The sequence below is a fragment of the Halichondria panicea genome, chromosome 1, assembly GCF_963675165.1.
Source record: "Halichondria panicea chromosome 1, odHalPani1.1, whole genome shotgun sequence".
Classification (NCBI taxonomy): Eukaryota; Metazoa; Porifera; class Demospongiae; order Suberitida; family Halichondriidae; genus Halichondria; species Halichondria panicea.
The window spans coordinates 7,455,564-7,470,452 of record NC_087377.1 but is presented as its reverse complement, the minus strand read 5'-3'; the positions used below and the strand labels follow the sequence as shown (position 1 = coordinate 7,470,452).

The 14,889-nt window shown below is 39.4% G+C and overlaps 1 protein-coding gene across 3 annotated transcripts; it reads right to left on the bottom strand.

Moving 5' to 3' along the window:
- Positions 1-1,607: 1,607 nt before the first annotated feature.
- Positions 1,608-5,218, bottom strand: LOC135339174 (uncharacterized). Of its 3 annotated transcripts, none has more exons than XM_064535324.1 (12): positions 5,106-5,218; positions 4,856-4,934; positions 3,889-4,191; positions 3,572-3,844; positions 3,458-3,522; positions 3,180-3,378; positions 2,813-3,133; positions 2,473-2,760; positions 2,345-2,392; positions 2,273-2,287; positions 2,077-2,157; positions 1,608-2,031 (listed from the first exon to the last, which is right to left on the bottom strand). In XM_064535324.1, exons 1-12 carry the CDS (start codon positions 5,154-5,156, stop codon positions 1,769-1,771), a joined length of 1,986 nt encoding a protein of 661 aa, XP_064391394.1. In that variant the 5' UTR covers positions 5,157-5,218; the 3' UTR covers positions 1,608-1,768. The 3 variants fall into 3 exon arrangements, with proteins under 3 accessions (XP_064391394.1, XP_064391401.1, XP_064391403.1); XM_064535331.1 differs by having other exon boundaries at positions 2,273-2,284; XM_064535333.1 differs by having other exon boundaries at positions 1,893-2,031; positions 2,077-2,164.
- Positions 5,219-14,889: the final 9,671 nt, after the last annotated feature.

The following is a 14,889-nucleotide window of genomic DNA, read 5'->3' as shown; positions in this document are numbered from 1 at the left end:
CCGACAAGTTTACTGGAACGCTACCATGACAACCCCAACCACAACTATATAATTACATAGAAAAAGTGCACGCATTATATAAACATTCATGTTCAGTTTGGACAACTATAAATAGTCAAACTAAAAACATCACAACAGCTTTATTAAACCTTGACTATAAAAGAAATTGATTTTAAAAGTGGCTAATGGCAAAAACAAACAGTCGATTTATGTGGTCATAACTATAATTATAAGCATTAACTCCTACACACTATTCGATGCGCAGTCTAAGGGTATGTAACTAGAGCATCAAATCAATCGTTCACAACGTTTTGTATGAGGTCATTCCTGTATCGCAATTGCATTGCATTGTGCATTGTGCTGACATGGAAACAAAACATACTGTCATTAACCAAGAATGTTAGCTTTTAATACTCACTCTTGTGTCAACAAAGTGCATCAGTCATTCCCATTTGAGTACATTATAGAATGGACACTTCCAACCTCCCTAACAATGTTTTTAAGGTATCACTCAGTAAAGTAACACATTATTCACATGCAGTCATGCAAATGCACTAAAATAGTGAAGTGCTGGAGTGTGGTTGCGTAAACGCAGTGTAGTACATGTAACATGATATGTATGATGAAAGTCTGTCTTGCAGCCTCTTCGAACTGTGTAATAGGTCTAGTACACAGTTTTATTGACATCACTACCGGAGGGGTATGCCTTTGATAGCGGTACTCCTCTATTATTAATGTGTAAATTGTGTGTGTGTTTCAGTTGTATTCTGGTGAGGTACGTACGCTTATAATTATGGAATAGAGTAATAGTACCTGTTCCACAAGGCCACCTGAGTCATCATTTGTACGTATAGCCTCGATTTCAGACCACACTATAATTTCTTTCTTGAACCTAAGTGCCAGCAAAAAATAATTTCGCTTGGCGCTCAATTGGAGTGACTTTAAAAGCGCTGTGATTGAAAAACGGTATTATTTACACTGGCCCACTATCTCCGGATAATTGTGTTAACATTACATAGCTTATAAACAGCAAGGGTATCACCATGTTTTTCTAGACCCAATTGCATAATTATAACGATAGCAAATAATTATTGCCTGGACAGTGCATATCTATCTTCATACTACGTACCTTCACAGCTACGGTGAATGTCCGAAGACAAAATAATGTCTAGTGTAATCACTCATCAAAGCATAGGTGTGCCAAGCTATGTAGAAAAAATTTAGTACAGCTCACCTATAAATCAGAGGCGACTTTAAATATAGGGACTGGTAAATATCATACATAATCCACGACACTCTAAGAATCCAGGTAAATGCACATGTATAATTTCAAATTGATATATAGAATCGTACATTATACAATCGTATACTGTACAGCGGCGTAATGTGCAAAATTTCGTATTTCTCAAGGGAAAAATGCGACAGCAGAAAGAAAAACGAAAATTGAAACTAAACTGGGATAAACTCCCACGCACGTACCGGTATTTCACATACAAAGCTATTGGTGGGTGTGGTTTCCTGGCATTGAACCGCGAATACTAGAAAATTGAAAGTATAAACTCCCACGCACGTACCAGTATTTCACATGCAAAGCTATTGGTGAGTGTGGTTTCCTGGCATATTGAACCGCGAATACTAGAACCCACGAACATTTATGCTGAGGGCTCTGGAGCCAAATAGTGAAAATGTGCACCCGCGAAAAATTTCCCGCTATACACATGCAGTATACAAAATTAATGTGTGGGATAAAAATAAATGGGTAAATCTATCAGTTAACGTTAACATAATTTGCACGACTTGCTTTTCCCTGAGGCAACACATCCTCGTACTCATGAACTGGCTCAATGCTTTCATACTCTCCCTCTGTTGTTGCCGGGGCTTGTGAGTCATCGATCCTCTGTCCCCATGGTTTCTTTGTTTGCTCATAGGCAATGTTCCTCTTGAGTACTGGAGCATAAGCTTCGTTGGGCTGCTCAATTCCTGTAAATGTTGATGACCAATCCACTCTTCCATCTGACTCTGGAACCTCAACTGCATGTCAATTGTTCAAAACAAGTTAACGAATGATTTAGGTACCTTCATTTTGTCTCCGCTTCCTTAAAATCACAACGACAGTTCCAACAGCGGTGACCACAAGCAATAGCAGAATCACTAAACCTAAAAGCTTAACCCAGTAAACGGTAAATATTCACAAACTGATGGTTTATCATAATAATAATAATTATATGCTATTTCATACACATTATTCAGTGCTCTGTAGGTATTGACTTACCAGCTATAGCTGCTGCTGTGACAGTGAATGGATAGAATCATTATGATAATACTTTACAGCATTAAAACCTACCAGTGATAACTGATGTTGGCAGGGACTCAATATCAGGAGGAGGTGGGTCTGTTTGTGGATCAGACGTTGGAGGTGTAGAAAACAATGAATGATGTTAGCTCTGCATGATAATCTACAGAGGCACTTACTGGTGAGTAGATCCAGTTGTATAATGAGCGATACCTCCCCTTCAAAGATAGACTGTGAACTATTCCAAGAGTACACCATCACATAGCCATCACCAAAGGTGTCATTCAAAGAGAGGACAGTTGAGGCTTCAGAAGAGTTAATGAAACCGACAATCACTCTGTCAAAGATGGTGGTGGATTGAAACAAGACTAGACAATTCAGGGCAGAGTTGGAGCAGGTCACACTAACATCTCCATTCGTTAAATTGGATGCACTAATGCCCTCTCTTGGTGGTGGACTGATAATGTCTACGGTAAATGACTATAATTATAGCACAGCAATAACACACAGAGCAGGTACCTTCAACACTAGCGTTCACTTTCATAATGTCTTGACTGAGTGCTACCATAGAGATGGGCATGTTTGGTAAATCGTTGCTCTCCAGATCAAAAGCAATCACTCGGTATTCTCCACTAGAAACAGGAATGGTGAAATTCTCAATAGAATTCCGAGGGATGGAAACCAGTTTCATGTTAGCAAAATCAAACACTCCATCAATGTTACGTACTGCACAGACGAGAGCTCCGGAAGAGAGGGTACCTTCAACATACACAATGCTCACACAAATACCACCACCACCAGGACATTCAGACACTAGGAGGTCTTGAACGTCAAAAGTACCTGGGGATCAAATAATTAGCAAATGAACACGTACTATTGAACTCACTGATTGGAATGTTCTCAAACACGAGATCTATTCCATTCTCATCAGTCAGTGTGACACTGTATTCTGTCATCTTGTCAGTGGAGAGGAAGAAACTGAGTGTGCCATCAAACAGAAGAGGGTCCGTGATTGGAAGGTTGATGGAGGTAGTCAATAGGTCAGAGTCCACACGATACTGAGTGAACTTTGTACAACTTGGAACCTAGAATTTTATGAGAGAACTCAACAAACTAAAATGCATTCTTAACAACGAAACGAACAACTAAAATCAAATCACTTACAGTTGCCCTAAATTTGACTAATTTATTCCTTTTAGTTTCAAGAATACGATGTTGTTCTCCACTACCTGCATAATATTATAGAAGTGTAATACTATTATTATAGTATAAACATACCTTCTACTCTCGTAAATAACCCGGTACATAATTCACTGGTTGTTCCCCTCATCTCTCCATCAGTAGGAGTCACAGTGAATCTAGCACACACACTGTTATTAGAGTACATGAAGATGTACTCATTAGTCAGTCCACACAGAGAATCGATAACAACTGTTTCAGTGAAGTCTAGAGTTGTCCTGGTGATGTCCACACAGTACTCAGTGAGAGGTAGAGCATTCCACGTCACGGTGAGGGTATTTGGTGCAACAACAAACGGAGTGAGGACCGTCTCTAATAAAGAAAATTATGCTGAAACAATCAAGATATTGACTCACCATGAACAACTAGAGATGCTGTGGATGAATCTACTAAAGTAATATCAGTGCCATTTATGATAACAGCACTACAATACACAATAGAGTTGTTATGCTGTGGAGTGGCCAATATTGTCAGTGTAGTTGGTCCACCAGGGGATGAAGGTCGACGAGCTCTAACAGTTTCTGTATCTTGTCCCACTACAACATTGTTTATTGCCCAGATATAATTATTAGTAAATCCCTCGGCTTGATACTGGCACCTGAACACTGCCTCCAGTCCCTCGGCTCTCCCTACTGACACTGGCTGTATTGTGAACTGAGCTGTAAGAAAGTATTAGCACGCAGACGTTGTTATAGGTTACCTTAATCGAGAATAATTATAAAATCATTATTATAAATCAGGTCAATTAGATATCACTGTCTAAATTAGACAAAATAATACAGTCATGTAAACTGTGTTTCAGTAGTTTATTCAAAAGTACAATGCACACCAGTAATTTGGCAGCACACAATTTATATGTGCAGATCTACATGTATTTTAATTATTCTGAGGTGGGGGAGATAATAATTCAGTATAGGCTCTCACACACACTGACAAAAACTATAAGACGGTACTCCTAGCAGTAACTAACTGAAAATGGATCCAAAAGTGTGCCAATAGTGGTGGTACTCATGCAGAGGAGCATCACATGTTGGACTATGATTATGAGTCACAATCTCTGGCTGCGTATAATTATAATTATATATAGCAGTTGCAAAGGAAACAGTGATCTGACTCGCAAGGAGCATACAATTAGTATGCTTCACGTGCAATTTGCAATAGTATTCAGGCTTATACATGCAATGTCGTTCGCAATTGACTATAACTAAGGCACTCGAAACTCAGTATATACGATCTACATGTAGAATAGTATTCTTGTGGCAACATTATTCTGTTTGTATGCAGCAGTATTCTGAAATTAATGTGTATTGCCAATAGCCTTACCTTTTACAGCTATGATGAATGACCCTGCCATGAAAAGAAAAGTGAAAGATGTCAAACTCTTGTCCATCAGAGCATGAAGCTATGTGGAAGATTTAATCATAGATATGATTTATGATAGATATGATTTCTAATACATAGATCTAGTTTAATACCTGATACTGAGATCAGTCTAGACTAGATCTAGCCATATCTATGCATGGCAACAGCTAGACACAATCTACACCCACATACCCCCCTTCAGATCACTCACCTTTACTGTACGACAGTAGATATATTTAGTACTTTTATATATTAAAGCCATGCAGCCAACAGAACCCAATAATTTATATCTATAAGAGTTCTAGGATTGGATGTCTAGTGACTATCTAGTGCGATCTTTACCAATCGTAGTCTTGCAGAACTATTTCAGAGGAAATTAAAGGAACAAGGCCACCTCTTCACCCTTTAATGTTATTAAGTATTACCCTCCATCATATCCCAGATGCACTGTCTAGTATTATCTTTGGATACAATTCAAGATTGTGTGCATGCCGATCTAGATCTACCCCAGCGTGGCGGGGTACCCTATCCCAGACCTGTCTCTCCTCATTTCTCACGGATGGAACTGACTTGAGGTGACATAATTTTGTCGATTAAATCATTACAGTGCCACCATCCGGGCATGAAACTCAGACTGAACAACCTATTTGCTATACGTAATTAATATTCTGGTTCTTGTAAAAAGGCGTGTTGTTTCCAAGGCAGTTGTTTTTAATTGTATGCACGTGCATTGTTTTGATGCATATGCCATCTTTTTATTTATCTCTTAGCTCACATTGCATTGCTATACTTTTTGTGCCTCTCCGCTCTTGGATTGTTCATGCAATGTGTTTGTCCGTGTAGCAATTTACTACCATTCACCATACATGCATGGGCAAAGTGTCTGCAGGACTCTTATCACGGCAGGTGCAGTGTACAGTTTGGATAGTGATATCTGCATAAGGTGTGTAGCAATATAATTATTCTAGGGAAGATCTGTTTGTTGCAGTTATAGTAGGAGAATTGTCATAGTTATGAAAACACACTGAGGTGTCTGGCTAAAATAGATAAAGGAGCTATACATGCAGTCGTGTATAATTATTGTGCAGCACAGTGCTCGATAATTATTGCTGGTACTGCAGTTAGCCTATTATAATTATATAATTGGTCTGCAAGGTCCCTCCAGGCTCGTATATATGCATGTTCTTTAATTCACGTATACTGAAACCAAATATCATGCGTAGTTTTGTCAGAGCAGCCTTGTGATAATAAGATTATTACGTCAGTACAACCAATTTTGGATCTAGAGTGAGAGTCGCATGAGATAATTATTGGTACCATGCTACTCGTGAATGAGATTGTGAGAAACCTAGTTTAATTTGGCAAATTTTACTAATGTTAAAAGTAGCCACCAATATTAAAGTGGCAGAGTAGCCACACCTGAGGCGCGCCGAATTAAATCTTTCATCGTAATACTCACAAAATCTTCGTGTCATGTATATACTGTATATATAGCAGGTTATTCGAGGGTATAAACGTTTGTGATTTCGCTGAGCATGCATGTACTTACACCAATGAATTTAATATCGCATATGCTTGCTGCAAAACGGCTCCTATTCGCGAAAATTAAATCCGCAAAAAACCTTTCTAACGTGCCACTTTTAAAAAATCGATCGTCAGTAAAATTGCCAAATTAAACTGGGTTTCTCACAACCTCATTCACGAGTAGCATGGTACCAATAATTATCTCATTAGACTCTCTCACTCTAGATCCAAAATTGGTTGTACTGGCGTAATAATCTTATTATCACAAGACGACTCGGCTCGTTAACTGAACGTTTATCGTTATCCCACTCTCCTCCCATGTCATAAAATGTAATTATTATTGTAAAAATTGTCTGTATGCTGATCCATTATTACTATGATCGTATGATGTACTATTAGTGACTGGAGAGTGTACAGCAATTAATCCCGTATCACATCCGGTCCAGTAATTGCACGTTGTCATTGACAGTATCATCAAATACAAGAATGCATTCTAGCTGACCAGTTTACGAAACTACTATGACAATCACAATCATGTATGGAAAAAGTGCACTCAATAGAGAATGTGTATAAACATTCATCTTCAGTTTGGACGACTATAAATTAGTCAAACTAAAAACAAACATCGTACACAACAGCTTTATTGCCGTTACTAAAAAAGGAATTGATACAAAGAAATAGCCATAATTATGTCAACTAATGAAAAGACAAGCAGTGGTCATATTAATTATACCGATTACTAAAATGTTTGCTGGTGAAAAAACCTTTGCAAATGAGCCAAATCAGCAGAAAAATTGATCTTTTGCAATCTAATTATTTGCGTTCTGGCAAGGATCGTGTGCAGCAGGTTTTGCGATTTTATTGTTGTGAAGTGCATTCAATGGGATGCAGTTGAAGCGTATTAACTACATGTATAGCCTTGATCCAAGGCCGCACTTCTTCTCATGAGGTCATTCCTGTACTACACTTTAGAATGCAATAACATTGCAAGTATGACAACAATGTTAGCTTTTAGTACTCATACCCTTGTGTCAACAAAGTGAATGTATTCCTATTTGAGTACATGTACAAAAGTACATGTACAAATATAAGCATGAACATCTCCCACTTCCCTATAAGGCAGCACTTAAAAGTTACTTCACAACAAATGACAGCTGCTCAGCAAATGCCAGAGTGAAAGCAAAAACATGGCGAGAGGCTTTAAAAGTGCTGGAGTATTGTGTATTAATAGTACATGCATAATTATATCTCATGGTGAATTAAGTATATATAGGAAGTCAAAGCTCATACACTCTTCTAGCCTCGATCTACGAATTTGTTCGAACTATAATTATTCATAAGTGTATTATCTAGTTATCCATGCATATGCGAGAAATTTTCGTGAGGTGGAAGGTTTTCGTTTTTCGAGGGCAGAAAATTAAAACTAGGATAAACTCCCACGCACCGGTATTTCACATGCAAAGCTTATTGGTGGGTGTGGTCTCCTGGCAATGAACCGCGAATATTAGATCCTATGAACATTTCTACTGATGGCTCTGGAGCCAAAATAGCAAAAAAACTTTCCCCGGCAAAAATTCCCCGCTATACGGTACCTGCATGGTTTGCAATTGTCTACAAAAGATTGTGACCACAAAATAATGAATAAAGCAACTTAATAATGGAGGACGGGCCATGCCCATCTAAATCTAGTTTTGTAAAGTCAAAACTGTTGAGATATAAAATTAATTAGTTTTCGGGAGCACATCCTCGTACTCATGAACTGGCTCAATGCTCTCATACTCTCCCTCTATTGTTGCCGGGGCTTGTGAATTATCAATCCTCTGTCTCCGTGGTTTATTTATTTGCTCATAAGCAATGTTCTTTTTGAGTACTGGAGCATAAGCTTCGTTGGGCTGCTCAATTCCTGGAAACGTTGAGCACCAATCCACTTGTCCATCTGACTCGGGAGCTTGAATAGTTACTGCTTATCAAGGTCAATGTATTTGTATCTAGCAACGTGCATTGACATTATTTACCTTCATTCTGCATCTTTTTTCTTTTTTTTATAATACAAATTACAATGCCTGCTCCAACAACAATGACTACAAGCAATAGCAGAATCACCACCACAGTTATCCCTATTATAAATTATATAGGTGTATTTTAGCTACACATTTAATACTATTCGCTTTACCAGCTATTACTCCGGGCAATGGAAATTGGGACCCAGTAACAGGTGTGGGATCGGTAGGAGACAAAGTAGAAGGTGCACCTGTATATACACAACACAGTAAACAGTATGAAAATGAGCTACCAAATACGCTTATACTTGTTGGTGGATTGAGTTGCCTAATGATTGATACCTTCCCGTCGAAGATGGATTGTGAGCTATTCCAAGAGTAGACTATCACATGGCCATTAGCAAAGGTGTCACTGACAAAGAAGGTCGTTGAACTTGCAAATGAGTCAATGAGAGCAACTAAAATTCTGTCGAGATTGTTGATGGTAGACTGAAACAAAACAAGACAAACGACATCAGAGTCAGCACAATTAAGTCACTTGTGCATCTCCATTTGGCAACTTTGTGACAGAAACGCCCTCACAACTGGGAGGTTGTCCTATATACAAAATAAATAGGACAAGTGACACTATAATATACACATGATCAGAAATACCTCCATCTCCTGAGGACACCATAACAGATATGTCCCTGCTGTTAGCTGCTATTGAGATGGGCATTCTCGGCAGAAAATTGCGTTCGTAATCACTCTGCAGTTTCCACTGGGAACAGCTAATATTGTGAAATTGTCACTCCTGCTATGAGGTATGGTAATTACTTTTATGCTACCAAAATCCAACTCTCCATCAGTGATACGTATCACACAGACAAGAGCTCCGGGAGAGAGGGTATACCTTCAACATACACAATGCTCACACTAATACAGTTTCCTTCAGGGCAAATGTTCACTGTCAAATTTTGAACATCAGTTGTTCCTACAAGGATAAAACATGCACAATTAGCCATTATAATTATTGTTCCAATAATTATTATGGCGTACGTATTGCTATGTTTTGGAATATCAGTTCCACCCCCCAGTGCAGTAAGTGTGACAGTGACATTGGTTATTATGTCAGAGGGAAGAGGGAAACTCAGCACAGTCAGTGGGTATTGTATGATCTCAGTGATGGGACTTGGCAAAGCAGCTGAGTCTATTCGGTAATGAGTGAAGTTGCGGCAGTTAGGCACCTGCAAAATGGAGCATTAATACTATAATGGTGAAGTTCCAGTTACCGCATCAATGAAAGTCACAATTTTCATCAACACATCTTCATTCCGGCTGATGAGTGGGGCAATGCTATCACCTGTACGTGGAAGAACACAGAGCTGAGTGCAAAATATCAATATACAAAATGTACTGCAGTACCTGTTATACTCGTAGGAAAAACCCATGCAGGGACTGCAGGTTCACTGGATCTCTTCCTTTCATTCCTGACTCACTAATTGGAGTCACAATGAAGGTGAATATATCACAGACAGTGTGGTTAGGGTATCCGAAATTAAACTGTGCTTGATTTGTTCGCCCATTTAGAGGAGGAAGTGCAACCATCTCATTGGTGCCCAGAGCAGTAAGCGAGATGTCCACACGATAGGTAACATTATTCAGAGTGAAGTTATTCGTCACAGAGACAGCAAGGTGGGTTTCACTATTCACCACTTCAATAGATACACGCTCTGAAAAAAGGCCTCATTAAATTAAGGCAACCGTGTCTATAGGTGTACTCTCTACAAATAATTATAACAACTCACCAACTATCAATGTTGCATTCCTTGAGAACACTACACTACTCACTGAAGCTGCGAGACACTGAATGCATGACACTGTTGTTGAACTGTAAACTGGCTGGGATGGTCAGCACTGAGGGACGACCTGAAATACCTCCAGCTACTCTGATTTCAGATGAACTGTTAGGGCTTGTAGACTCAATGCCATTCACAAACCAAGGGTGAGCTAGTGCTCCAGGAGACAGGCACTCAAACTCTGCCAATAATCCCTCGGCTCGTACCACTGACTCAGGCTCAATTGTAAACTGTTGGGCTGTGTGATCAGTATATATACACTATAGACTATAAGGTATTAGGCAGACAGAAAGTGCCTATATACTGTACATTATAATCACTACCTTAGATAGGGGTAAATATAGTCTTCTTATTAAGTGTAAAATGATAATTATAAACAAATTTCTGTGTTACTTTCAGTTGTCCATTTAGGCACAATAGATCTATTTTGATATTATACGATCTAACTAGATCTATCGTTTTTCTTCTAATTGCAGCGACAAAATTGTGGTTTTACAGTGCATGGCACACACAAATAGCTAGTTTGGCACTTATACTTATTGGAGTGGTGCTAGTGTAATTAGACGTTAGAATGTAGAGTGATAGTAGCCGTGCAACAAGGCTATAATGAGTCAAATGTATGAATTATAATTTGTAGAGATTATTGATTTTAGGCCGCTTTAATAATTACATAATATAAGCCCCAGCAAAATATAATTCCATTGCCGCTCAATTGGTGGCGCGCTTCTTAGGTACTGTAATTAGAAGAAAGACGGTATTGTAACGTATCTATAATACACTGGCCACAAATTGTGAGCCATTGTCGTATAGCGGGAAAATTTTGCTGGTGTAAATTTTCGCTATAATTTTGGCCCTAGAGACCTCAGCAGAAATTAATGTTCATGGGTTCTAATATTCGCGTTTCAATCCAGGAAACCCATGCATGCACCCACCAAGAGCTTTGCATGTGAAATATATTGGTGCGTGGGAGATCGAGTCTCTCAGTATATTTTCGCGTTAACTTAGTTGCCTTGAAAAACGGGAAATTTTTGCACCCCATGAAAATTTCCCGCTATACGGTACCGTAAAACCTCGATTTAAGGCGACCCTCTAAATAAGCGACACTTGGACATTTCGCTCATAATTATTAGCACCATATAATTTTTTGTGTACTTTAAAACTTTACTTTTGCAAAACATATGTGTCGCTTTAAATCGAGTTTTTATGGTACTATTATTACAGCCACAATCTCTGAATAATTATGGTAACATTACAAACACAAGGTGATGTTGGGACCTAATTGCAGAATAGCAAAATAATGCCTATAGACCATGCATAGCTAACTTACCTTTTACAGCTACAGTGAATGTCCCTGCAATTGCAAGCAGAAGGAATGTCAAACTAGTGTAATCATCTATCAAAGTATACTAGTACTAGGTGTGCATGCCAATTAAGCTAGTATATAGATCTAGTAGAAAATACAGTCTAGTTATAGTATGACTGTATAGACTCTAGTACAGCTACAATGCAGTCACCTATATGAACAATGATTATGGTGTATAGGGACTGGTAAAGATCAAAATAATATACGACACCATAACTTTCATTTTTAACATTGTACACAATCATACAACTGTGTCTGAGGGGTGAATAGTGCCAAAATGTAGAGGCAGCGGTGTTTAGTTGGTAGTGGCGGCTTAACCTCGAAAGTGGCGGCAACTTACTTATCCTATAGTTGGTGGTAGCAGCTTAGCCTCGAATATGTTAAGGTGGCTGTGAATAAGATATGTTGAAACCACTTGCCATATTGACCTTTAGCTAATTAAATTCTTGCAGACTACTTCTATAGCCAAGTTTGTAGTGTCAAGTCCCAAAATTTACTTTCATACAGTTCACAGACGTGACTTACATTGTACAGATAAAAAAATGTTATATACAAACCTGCCATGGAGGCATGCATATACGTGAGTAAATACAGCATATAAGCAGTAATAGTGCATTGACACGTACACCTTTTACAGACTATATAGCCATTATTATATATAGTGGAGCCTGGGTGTCTGGGAATAAGTTAAAGCACTCTGTGCATGGCTGATGTGAAATAGCTTTTCAACCAACCATGCACCACTTAGATTTTGAGATATTATTGTTTTAGTGTAGTTCTGTTTTAGAGTGTTTAATAAGTTCCGTGCCTGCATTCAGGATATAGGATCACTGCCAACATCTGAGCCTTGATACTTACAACAAATCTATATTTGTAAAATTCTAGCTACTAGCCAGCAACAAATTGCAGCCACGTGAGCTTAACCGAGTGTTGTACCTCCTCTGCAGGCCAATAAACAGCTTGTGGCACTCATAGCCATGTAATAACTATTACATATATATAGTGTAACCTTGCTTGTGCATTCAGTGTTAATTTAGATACTGATTATATTTTGTGTGCATGCAGCATAAGCCCAACAATCAACCAGTTAGGTTTATTGTAAGAATCAAGGCTCAGATGTTGGCAGTGATTCCTGAATGCAGGCACGAAACTTATTAAACACTCAAACTACAACTAAAACACAATAATATCTCAACAGGGTGTCATACAGGATTTTGAAGTAGAGGGGGAAATGAGAAAAGTAACCAGACAATTTTGCTAAAAAAAAGTTCAACTCAATACCCAGCTATGGACACTTAGTCATACAACTAGTACTTCAAAGGGGGGGGGGGGGCTAGGGGGGATATCCCCCCTTTCCCCCTGTATGATCCTGCTCAAAATCTAAGTGTTGGTTGGTTGAAAAGCTGTTTCACATCAGCATAAGCCCAACAATCAACCAGCCTGATCTTAGAAACATCAAGTCACGGTATTTCTTGAAAGATACACGCCAAACCAATCCACTATCAAAGTACATGTACACATGCAGTCTTGAATGATTTCGTCACAAGTTAATGATATTCATAATCCTTTTGGCTGGTCATGTGACCGTGTCGTACCTCCTCTGATTGGCCCGGTAGTAGATTGTGGTCAAGGGCCTTTAGGCCCGAGATCAGTATCTACTACAAGGGCCAATAAACTGTTTGTGGCATGAATTGCCATGTAATATCTAGTTGCCTTGAAAACCATTTGCTGCATATAGAAACCAGCACTTCTGCGTATATATAATTATGAAAAAAAAAATTTGGTAGTTTGTTCTGTTTTTGGTGGAACATTCAAACTCTTTGCCCCCCCCCCCCCCCCTTCTCCACTGCTTTAATTAACATCTACAGAGAAAGCACAGATCTCTTTTAGGTGCCAACACCCTGCTTTCTCAAGAGGGCACCCACCACACAAGGAGATCCTTTGGCAATGCCCTTCTATACCCTAGCAACAAAACCCCAGATTGACGACGGAAACACGTGACCTAAAACAAATCTGGTGCGCTGATGACGCCACTGCTGCTGCAGGTAAAATTTCTGACCTGAAGAAAATTAATGGTGGGACAACTTGGCAAAACTGGGTCCACCTTTTGGTTACTTTGTTAACCCCAAGAAAACTTGGCTAGTCACTAAAGATGGGCTCCCTCTCCACCGCCTCTCAGATATTTGGGGATTTTGAGGTCAACATCACCACAGAAAGAAGACCAGTGCTATATATAGGTTCCCCGATTGGCAAGCAGGAGTTCATATCTGATTTTGTCACAGGAAAAGTATCACACTGGATACCGGAAATTGAAAACTGTCGAAATGGCAGACAGCCAACCATATATGCAGCCTACGGTGCTATCACTTACGGCCTTGCAAGTAAATGGTCTTACCTTTCAAGAACTATACCCCAGGCATTGACCAACTACTGCTTCCCCTGGAGAATTCTATTCGAACCACCTTGCTGCCAAAACTAATAGGCAGAGAGGCACCCAACGATCTTGAGAGGAGTCTATTTGCCCTCCCTGCTCGCCTAGGAGGTTTAAATATAGAAAATCCTGCGTCGTTGGCAGAAGATCAATATAAAGCATCACAACAGGTGACAAAACCCCTTATTGACTTAATAGCATCGCAAAACAAAAACTACCCATACGAAGTCCTCCTACACCAAATCAACACAAAGAACAAAATAAAAGAAAGAAGAAGACGTACAGGACTAGAAGTGGCTAATAGTCCCGAGAAAAAGCCGCTTCCAGCTAGCTAACTGGCTCACTGTGTTATAATTAACGCTAGAAGAGCACGACTTTGCACTCCATAAAACAGCCTTCCGTGATGCCATTGCTCTTCAGTATGGCTGGTCCCCATCGCAGATCCCCTCAAACTGTGTCTGTGGCCACTCGTTTTCAGTGCAACATGCCCTCTCCTGCCCTAGAGGAGGGTTCCCCTCAATAAGGCACAATGAGCTGAGAGATATCACAGCATCGCAGAAACCTCCCATGGAGTTGGCACTACAACCTATAACAAGTGAAACATTCAACAGAACCACCGCAAACCGACTGAATGGTTCCCGTCTATAGATGTAGTTGGCCAATGGCTTTTGGGGAAGTTTTAACGTTAGGGTTTTTAACCCGTTTGGTCCCTAGAATAGACGCTCCTCATTATCTGCATCTTATCGCCGTCAGGAGAATTAAAAAAAAGAGGCACTACGAACAACAGCGTATAAGATAAGTCAAGCACTTATCATTTACCCCCCTTGTCTTCACTACCA

Bases quoted from the DNA above. Each gene is read 5' to 3' on its own strand.
- LOC135339174 (XM_064535324.1), bottom strand. From the start codon at position 5,156: ATGGCTTTAATATATAAAAGTACTAAATATATCTACTGTCGTACAGTA. The intron at 4,192-4,855 runs GTAAGGCTATTG...ACTTTCTTACAG, and splicing joins ATTCATCATAGCTGTAAAAG to CTCAGTTCACAATACAGCCA. The intron at 3,523-3,571 runs GTATGTTTATAC...AATATTATGCAG, and splicing joins GTTATTTACGAGAGTAGAAG to GTAGTGGAGAACAACATCGT.